This window comes from Callorhinus ursinus, unplaced genomic scaffold (genome assembly GCF_003265705.2).
Source record: "Callorhinus ursinus isolate GAN/ISIS: 27379988/994484 unplaced genomic scaffold, GSC_fseal_2.0 scaffold17, whole genome shotgun sequence".
Taxonomy (NCBI): Eukaryota; Metazoa; Chordata; class Mammalia; order Carnivora; family Otariidae; genus Callorhinus; species Callorhinus ursinus.
This window is the reverse complement of record NW_027397079.1, coordinates 36,209,249-36,219,423: the sequence shown is the minus strand read 5'-3', so window position 1 is coordinate 36,219,423 and position 10,175 is coordinate 36,209,249. Positions and strand designations below refer to the sequence as shown.

Genomic DNA, 10,175 nt, shown 5'->3' with positions numbered 1-10,175 from the left:
ATTAATATATTTTAATAATGTTTCATATTTTACAATTGCTATCTCTGAGAGTTTTCATATGACTACTTTATTGTCAATACCTCTCTATCATCTTTCATCTTTCTTTCAGTTTGATCTTAGTTCTACATTTTTATATTTTCTACAGGTGATAGATTTTTAAAAAAATACTTTTAATTGGCATCACCTGTCAATAGAAAACTTTTTGCTTTATATAGCAAACAATGCATTTTGCTATTCCACTGGTAACAGTCTATTGCCTTTAGATTTTCCTGTCTGTTTTTGTCTGTTTTTGTTACTGCTTGTTGCTAAAGGTATATTTCTTCAACTCCTTAGACAACCTTTGTGGTAACTAATTATGAGTTTGGAGTTGACAGATACACTAAAGAATGTCAGAAGGCAATCTATGAAGGTAAAAGTTATCTAAAAGGCTTTTGCTGTCCACTTCAAAAAAATAGCAAAATTAGGAAACTTAAAGGCTTCTATCTTCCCCAAAGTAGGTCTTTTTCAAATTTATTTTTCTAAAAGACAAGGCCTTCATCTTCTTTTTTACCTATTAAACACATATATACACATATTTTTTACCTATATACACATATATATAGGAAAATTTTTTTTTAATTGAAAAAATTTCTACTAACCTCTGCAGGGCCACAATCACACTGTTCACCTTTTTCCAATTTTCCATTGCCACATACCCTCCTCTGTTCTTGTTTATAAACTGGCATTTCAGGACGGATGTTCTGAAGACATTCAAAGCCAGAATGTGAAGCCAAGTATTTAAAGTCATCCAAACTACAGGTGCTAAACTCCTTTACACCCCCAGACTGCCTAAAATATTTAAAAAAATGGATATGACAAAAATTATTGCTGTATATCTCTGTATTTCCACTAATGTATGTTGTTTTGAAAAGAGGTTTAAAAAGCATTATGGAAAAAAATAAGCACATTTAAAAAAATATTCATTGCATTGCAAAACATACTAATGTTCTACCATACTTTTTAAATTTCACTAAGAAAATTCTTGTAATAAAAAAAATCCAAAATCTTTTTATTGCTTTCCATCCTGTTTTAAACAAGACCTATTATTTATCTTATGAACTTTATTAAATCTTAAAACAAAAACTGTGTTCATTTTATTTACTTTCCCAATGCCAAACAATTGAATTTTAAGTTTTAATCCTCAGTATTAACATATTTTTTATTTTTTAATATAATAAAATTCTTTTAATGACAATATAAACATCTTTGTATTAATTTTAATAGTACATTTTAGAGCTTTTGCTCAACATAATTGAACACTTGAAATAAAAACCTGTTGTTTGACACTGAAGAAATACAAACAATTATAAGAGAATATTATGAGCAATCATATGCCAAGAAATTAGGCAGTATGGAAGAAATGGATACATTCCTAGAAATATATAAACTACCAAAACTGAAACAGGAAGAAATAGAAAACCTGAACAGACCCATAACGAACAAAGAAATAGAATCAGTAATCAAACGATAAAATAAAATAATGAGAAAATATACTGAGCTGATTTGGTCACTATTTGCAACATATTTACTGAGCATTCTCCTAGGCAACAGGTATGTAGTAAAAAGTAGACCAAGTGCCTTTTAGGAGCAAAAAACCATGAACAACAGGAAAAAAATATATGAAACAAGTGGAATGGTAAAATGATGGGAAAAACCAACATAATATACAAGGGAATAAAAGTTACTACTTCAGAAGAGAAAACATTTATTAAAGAAAAAAACTATAGTTAACATCATACTTATCAGGAAAAACTGAATGCTTTTCCCTTAAGATTGAGAACAAGGTAAAGAACACTCTCAACCACATCAATACAGTTGGACTGAAATATTTCAAATTCAGTTAGCAAGAAAAAGGAATTACATACAAATAGATGAAAAGGAAAAAATAAAATTGTTTTTCATGGATGACAAAATTTTGTTTATAGAAATTCTTTTTTTTAAAGGACATTCCAATTTTATTTTTTTTAAAGATTTCATTTATTTGACAGAGAGACAGCGAGAGCAGGGACACAAACAGCGGGAGTGGGAGAGGGAGAAGCAGGCTTCCCACCGAGCAGGGAGCCTCATGTGGGACTCGATCCCAGGACTCTGGGATCATGACCTGAGCCAAAGGCAGATGCTTAATGACTGAGCCACCCAGGCGCCCTGTTTATAGAAATTCTTAAGGAATCAACAAATAAAATCTGAAAATTCTAATGAGTTTAGCAAGTTTGTACCACAAAAAGTTAATATACAAAAATGTTGGGCATTGCTGCTATAAACATACTTTCATGAACTATGAATTATGCTTTCATGTATTTTTTAACCAATCCATTTTTTAATTTTTAAATTCTCTTTTTCCTAAGAGAAAGAAAGCAGGGGAGGGGTAGAGGGAGGAGAGAGATAATCATTTTTTCATATGATTTTTTAAATTTAAATTCAAGTTACTTAACATGTAGTGTGTTGTTTCAGGGTTAGAATTTAGTAATTCATCAGTTGCATATAACACCCAGTGCATATAACATCAAGTGCCCTCCTTAATGTCCATCACCCAGTTACCCCATCCTCCCACCCAGCGCCCCTCCAGCAACCTTCAGTTTGTTCTCTAGAGATATGTGTCTCTTATGGTTTGCCCCTCTCTTTTTTATGTTATTTTATTTTTCCTTTCCTTCCCCTATGTTCATCTGTTTTGTTTCTTAAATTCCACATCTGAGTGAAATCATATGATATTTGTCTTTCTCTGACTGACATATTTTGCTTAGCCTAACACCCTCTAGTTCCATCCACATCTTCACAAATGGCAAGATTTCATTCTTTTTGATGGCTGAGTAATATTCCACCGTATATATACAACAACTTCTTTATCCATTCATCTATTGATGGACATCTGGGCTCTTTCCATATTTTGGCTATTGTGGACATTGCTGCTATAAACATTGGGGTGCATGTGCCCCTTCAAATCACTATTTTTATATCCTTTTGATAAATACCTAGTAGTGCAATTGCTGGGTAGTAGAGTAGTTCTATTTTTAGTGTTTTGAGAAACCTCCATACTGCCTTCCAGAGTGGCTGCACCAGTTTGCATTCCCACCAAAGAGGGTTCCCCTTTCCCTGCATCCTTACCCACATCTGTTGTTTCCTGAGTTGTTAATTTTAGCCATTCTGACAGTTTGAAGTGGTATCTTGTTGTGGTTTTGATTTGTATTTCCCTGATGTCGAGTCATGTTGAGCACTTTTTCACGTGTCTGTTGGCTATTTCTATGTCTTCTTTGGAGAAATGCCTGTTCATAACTTCTGCCCATTTCTTGACTGGATTTTTTGTTTTTGGGGTGTTGTTTGATAAGTTCCTTATAGACTTTGGATACTAGCCCTTTATCTTATAAGACATTTGCAAATATCTTCTTCCATTTGGTAGGTTGCCTTTTAGTTTTGTCGACTGTTTCCTTTGACGTGCAAAAGCTTTTATCTTGATGACGTCCCAATAGCTCAATTTTGCCTTTGTTTTCCTTGCCTTTGGAGACGTATCTATCAAGAAGTTGCTGCAGCCAAGGTTAAAGAGGTTGCTGCCTGTGTTCTCCTCTAGGATCTTGATGGATTCCTATCTCACATGTAGGTCTTTTATCCATTTTGAGTCTATTTTTGTGTACTGTGTAAGAAAATGGTCCAGTTTCACTTCTGCATGTGGCTATCCAATTTTCCCAATACCATTTGTTGAAGAGACTGTCTTCTTTCCATTAGATATTTTTTCCTGCTTTGTCAAAGACTAGTTGCCCATAGAGTTGAGGGTCTATTTCTGGGTTTTCTAGTCTCTTCCATTGACCTATGTGTCTATTTTGTGCCAGTATCATACTTCTGCATTTGGCTGTCCAATTTTCCAAGCACCATTTATTGAAGAGACTGTCTTTTTTCCATTGGATATTTTTTTCCTGCTTTGTCGGAGATTAGTTGACCATAGAGTTGAGGGTCCATTTCTGGGCTCTCTATTCTGTTCTATTGATCTATGTGTCTGTTTTTTTGCCAGTACCATACTGTCTTGATGATTACAGCTTTGTAATACAGCTTGAAGTCTGGAATTGTCATGCCTCCAGCTGTGCATTTCTTTTTCAATATTACTTTGGTTGTTCAGGGTCTTTTCTGGTTGTATACAAATTTTAGGATTGTTTGTTCCAGCTCTGTGAAAAATGCTGGTTTTATTTTGATAGGGATTGCATTGAATGTGTAGATTGCTTTGGGTAGTATAGATATTTTAACAATATTTGTTCTTCAAATCCATGAGCATGGAATCTTTTTCCATTTTTTTTGTGTGTCTTCCTCAATTTCTTTCATAAGCATTTTATGGTTTTCAGAGTACAGATCCTTTACCTCTTTGGTTAGGTTTATTCCTAGGTATCTTATAGTTTTCAGAGCAATTGTAAATGGGATCAATTCCTTGATTTCTCATTCTTCTGACTCATTCTTAGTGTATTGAAATGCAAGTGATTTCTGTGCATTGATTTTATATCCTGCCACTTTGCTGAATTCCTGTATGAGTTCTAGCAATTTCTGGATGGAGTCTTTTGGGTTTTACAAGTTTCACTATGATATGTCATGGTAATGACATGTTTTTGTTTATTTTGTGAGGAGTTCTCTGTGCCTCTTAGACTTGAATGCCTGTTTCCTTCCCAGATCAGGGAAGTTCTCAGCTATAATTTGTTCAAATTAACCTTCTGTCCCTTTTCTTCTTTTGGTACTCCTATGATATGGATATCATTTCACTTTATGAAATTGCTGACCTCCCTAAGTCTACCTTCATGATCTGTTTTCTCTCCCTCTTCTTTTCAGCTTCATTATTTTCCATAATTTTATCTTCTACATCACTGATTCACTCTTCTGTTTCGTCCATCCTTGTATTTATGGCCTTCACTTGGGATTGCATCTTGGTTTATAGCATTTTTAATTTTGGCCTGTCTAGATTTTAGTTCTTTTATCTCTATAGTAAGGGATTCTCTAGTGTCTTCTATGCTTGATTTCAAGCCCAGCTAGTATCCTTATAATTGTTGTTTTGAATTCTAGTTCAAATATCTTATATCTATATTGATTAAATCCCAGGCCATGAGTTCTATCTCATGTTCTTTCCGTTGGGGTGAATTCCTACATCTCATCATTTTGTCCAGAAAAAAAAAGAAAGAAAGAAAGAAAGAAAAAACAAACAACAACAAAGTAAAACAAAGAAAAACGGGAAAAAAAGAAGAAAACCAAAAAAAACCTAAATACTGGGTGTGTTTTGGTCTGCTTGTTAAACAATCTATGTCCCAAAATAAAAAAATAAAATAAAATAAAATAAAAATAAAAATTTATAGATAGATATACATACACACATATATATGTAAAAATAAAAATTAAAAAATAATAAAAGATTTTAAAAGGAATTGGAAAATATAATATATGAAAATAACAACAATAATAATAATAAAAGAATAAAAGTAAAAAGGAAGCTACATCCTATTTCCCTAGAGCTAAAGCTTGTGGCACTCTGTGATTAGTAATCTTGGTGCCAGCTAGTTATTTGTGCTGGTCTTCTGGGGAAGAGGTCTGCTGTGCTGATTCTCAGGCTGACTTTTTTGTGGGAATATGTCTCCAGGGCACAAAAGGGCTGCAGGAGTAGGTGTTTGTGGTCATGGCCTTCACTACGCAGTGCTGTTTTGTTCCCTGAAGGCTTTCAGCACTGATGGTCAGGATGAAATGTTCGCACCCCTTACTCTTCAGTGAATCCTCACAGAAGAGCAATCAGTCACCCTACTTGTGTCCTCTGTTTCCATCTGAACTCTATGTTCACCCTGTCCATGTCCGAGCCGTTTTATCTCAGGCATGCAACTGAGTTTCAAAACTCCAAATTTCAGGGACTCCTGTGGTGTGGACCTGCCCTGTTCCTCTTGGAGAGGGTCTCACCATGTTTGCCAGCCATCCAGGAAAGTGGTTACACGACCATAAGGAAGTTCAGTTTATAGCAGAAAGTCAGCATGAAGACCAACTGCTCTCCTCTGGCTTCCTGGGTCCCATGCCTGGAAACAGCACATCACCTTGGCACCACCCATTCTTCCTGTGACCGAGGGGATCCTCAGACCACACTGTCACTCCTGGGATTCCACCCGTCTTCCCAACCTGAGTACCTTTAAGCCAGGTACATTCCAGATAGTAGCAAACTTCCAAAGGTTCAGATTTTGTGCTCTGCATCTTCCAATACCTTGAAATAGCAGCCATAATCGGGCTCTTTCCACTGCTGGATCCACAGCTATATCTACCCCCAAGTGAACTTATAGACCTTCCAGAAGGTGGTCACTTTTCTACTTATAGACTTACAGATTTTTTTCTCTCAGAACTCCGATTGATTTCTTGGGTGTTCAGAATGATTTGGTAACTATCTAGCTGTGTTTGAGGGACAAGACAATCTCAGCGTCCCCCTACTCCTCTGCCATTTTAACTCCTCCCCCACACACACACCCTAACACCTTCCCCCAGAGAGAGAGAACCTTAAGCAGGCTCCACACCCAATGTGGAATAGGACCAGGGTCAATCTCACAATCCTGAGATCATGACCTGAGCCAAAATCAAGAGTCAGATGCTTAGCCAACTGAGCCACCCAGGTGCCCCTTAATTTTTAAATTCTTGACATTACAGAACGTTTTAAACTGAAATTTATTAACACTCCACACTTATACTTCTTATCAACAAACAAAATTCATGAGCCAAAACTCAAAACAAATCTAAAACAAGAAAAAGCTTATAAAATTAAATATGGATCCCAGCATCAACAGCTTGAACAGAGAATGTGATTTTTAAATTCTTGGCATATGATAAAGTTGTGTAGAAACTAAATACTTACAAATTATTTAAAGCCTGAAACCCCTGGCCAGAAATTACACAGCTGGATCACAGGAAAACAGCAGAGAGGTTGTAACTGAACCTATACTGTCCTAGCTGTACCTCATACCCTTCTAAGAGGAAATCCCAGTATTGGTTAGGTATTAGGCCAGACTAATACTGACAGGGGAACCCAGTGATAGTAACCTGCCTACCAGAAAAGACTTCCACTGGATTGGCAGTACATAAAATGAACTAGCAATGAAAAATCTGAAAATGAAATTAAGAAAACAATGTTATTCATAATAGTAAAAAAAATATTTAAGGATAAATCTAACAAAACAAGCACAAGAAATGTAAACTGTAAAAAACAATGAATTGCTGAGAAAAATTAAAGAAAACCCAAATTAATAAAGACATATAAAAAGTTGATAAATTATACTTCACCAAAATTAAAACTTTTTCTTAAAAAAGGCACTATAAGGAAGAAATATTTGAAAATCATATATCTGATAAAGAACTCATAGCCAGAATATATAAACAATTCTTACAACTCAGTAAAACTGAAAATCTTTTTCATTTTTTAGAATGGACAAAATTTTTTAATAGGATCTTCTTCAAAGAAGATATACAAAGCTATTAAGCAGGAAAATATGTTCAACACCATTCAGTATCATTAGCTTAGAGGGAATTGCAGATTAAAACCAATATAAAGTTACACTACATGCCAACTAAAGTGATTCAGATTGAACATACTGAGCACACCAAGTCTTGGTGTGGATAACCAGCACTGGCCACATAATTTGGGGGAACCCAAGCAAAATGGAAATGTAGGCCCTCTATTTATAAAGCAGGGAAATTGTATTACTAATGGCACTAAAATAAGACGTTTTTTCCTTTCTTCAGCAGTCTCTTTCTCAATGGGTCATGGTGTTATGTATTTACAATTTAATGTCTTTCTAAATAAAAAAATTATTAATTATTAATATGAATTATACTGTTCATTCTTATATTGTACAATGCCAGTTTTAAATTCAAATATCAAAGCCTTTAGCTTTTTGCAAAGTCACTGAAATTACACAGTTCATATGGTTTTTCCCCTAGAGGGTTCTTTCAAAGTGGCAAGGGGAGAAAAATAGAAGCCAGACTCCAGAATGTAGGAATGAGGAAGAGAGTTTCACCAGGCATGGAGAGACCTGGGAGAGGGTTGGGCCTATTTTGGTGCATGTTCCATTGCACTTGAAAAGAATGTATTCTGTAGTTGTTGGGTATAGAGTTCTATAATTGTTAATTACTTCTGTTTGGTTAATAGAAGTATAAAAGTTCCTAACCAAAAAAAAAAAAACTTTTTAAAGGAATATGTACAATAAAGAAAATTATCTTACACTGCTTTAGGTGACATTGTGCAAACATCTCCTGAACAATAGCAAGTGTCAGGATCATCATAACTCAATCCCAGATTAAAGCCAAGCAACTGCACAATACTGACAGTGTATGACTCCAAGGAAAAACCCTCTGGATACTAAATATAAGGAAAAAGAAAAAAATTAGCTAAGAATCCTATAGTATACTATGATAAATTTACCATAATAAAAAATTAATGTATACTATGCTAAATAATATTATTAGTACATAAAACTCATTTTTAAAATCAATGCATCCAAGATGCCTATGTAAATGCAACTGTAGTAGAATTATATGAGCATGTGGATCATAGGCTTATTAATATGGATGAGTAAACACAATAGTTTAATTTCAAAATACTAATACTTAATGACAATACCGGTTACCTTAGCTAATCTATTAGAGTCTCAAACATCATACTGTATTGTTTCTTTGAGTTATTTTAAACAAAATGACTTTAATCTTTTATTTTAATAGTCAGTTTTACATTCTCTTGTAGTAGGCAGCCTCTAACATGGGTCCCAATGATATCTGCCTCCTGGAATCCATGTTCTTGTGTATTCCCACTCCGTTGTGTATAGGATGAACTTATTGACTTGCTTCTAATTAACTAAATGTAGCAAAACAAATGGCCATCATTTCTAAGATAGATTATAAAAAGACTGACTTCTTGGTTTCCTGTAGGATGTGGTAGAAGAAAAAAATTAAAAGAAAAAATGAAAGACTGACTTCTTGGATTCTATGTCTCACTCAATCTCTCTAGGTGAAGCCAGCTACAATGTCATGAAGTAAGCCTGAAGAGAGGCCCACATGCGCGAGTTTGGAAACAGATTTTATGAGGTCTGCCATAGCCAAATGACTAAGTCTGGAAGCAAAATCTCTCCATGTTGAACCCTGAGATAACGACAGCCTTACTGGACACCTTGACTTCACCCACTTAGATTCTTGACCCACAGAACTGTATTGTTTTCATCTGCTAAGTTTTGGTATAATTTGTTACATAGCAACAGAAAATTAATAACCCTCAGTAGGTATTACTGTTCTCCTTTGGATCATTTTCAATTTCTACACAGATGTTTACAGAATCTTCATTCATAATTCCCAAAACTCACAAGCAACCACAATGTCCTTCAATAGGTGAACAGATAAATAAACTGTGGCATATTTCAGACAATGGAATATTATTCAGCACTAAAAAGAAATGAGCTATGAAGTCATGAAAAGAAATGGAGAAAGCTTGAGTGCATATCACTAAGTGAAAAGGGCAAAGCTGCAAACTCTATGATTCCAACTACATGAGATTCCAGAAAAAAACAAAATTGTGGAGACAGTAAAAAGGTCTGTAGTTGCAGGCAGGGAGGGGAAAAATTAATAGGCAGAACACGGAGGATTTTTAGGGCAGTGAAAACACTTCATATAATACTACCATGATGATAGATGCCTATCCTCTTTTGTCCAAACTCATGTACAACACCAAGATTGAGCCATAAGTAAACAATGGACTTTGGGTGATTTTGATGGGTTAATGCAGGTTCATTCTTAGTAAAACATATACCATTCTGATGAGGGATGTGGATAATGGGGGAGGCTGTGCATGTGTGGGGGCAGGTAGTATCTGGGTAATCTGTGTACCTTCCCCTCAGTTTTGTGGTGAACCTAAAACTCTTTTTAAAAAATAAGTCTTAAAAACAGTGATAGGTTCCTGATGACCCAGGGTAGAGCACTGTAAACAGGTGGCAAGTAAAGAACAGTTCAGAGATGGTATCCATGATCCATGATGTGTCTTGCCTTCGTGTATACAAAGACTCATTATAGGTGAGGTGCTTTAATTTAGTTATGCTACTAAATCCTACAAGGATTCCTTATACTTCTACCTATGTTTCTCCCTTTTACTTTCATAATAAAATATTTTC

The 10,175-nt window shown here is 34.9% G+C and overlaps 1 protein-coding gene across 1 annotated transcript in view; it reads right to left on the bottom strand.

Moving 5' to 3' along the window:
* LOC112834434 (disintegrin and metalloproteinase domain-containing protein 5-like) overlaps positions 1-10,175 on the bottom strand; it is a 137,061-nt gene that overhangs the window by 70,936 nt on the left and 55,950 nt on the right. The window contains exons 11-12 of the mRNA XM_073902638.1: positions 8,244-8,380; positions 639-828 (exon numbers count right to left, since the gene is read on the bottom strand). Of these exons, the coding sequence (XP_073758739.1) occupies positions 639-828; positions 8,244-8,380 (327 nt within the window). The remainder of the gene's footprint in view (positions 1-638; positions 829-8,243; positions 8,381-10,175) is intronic.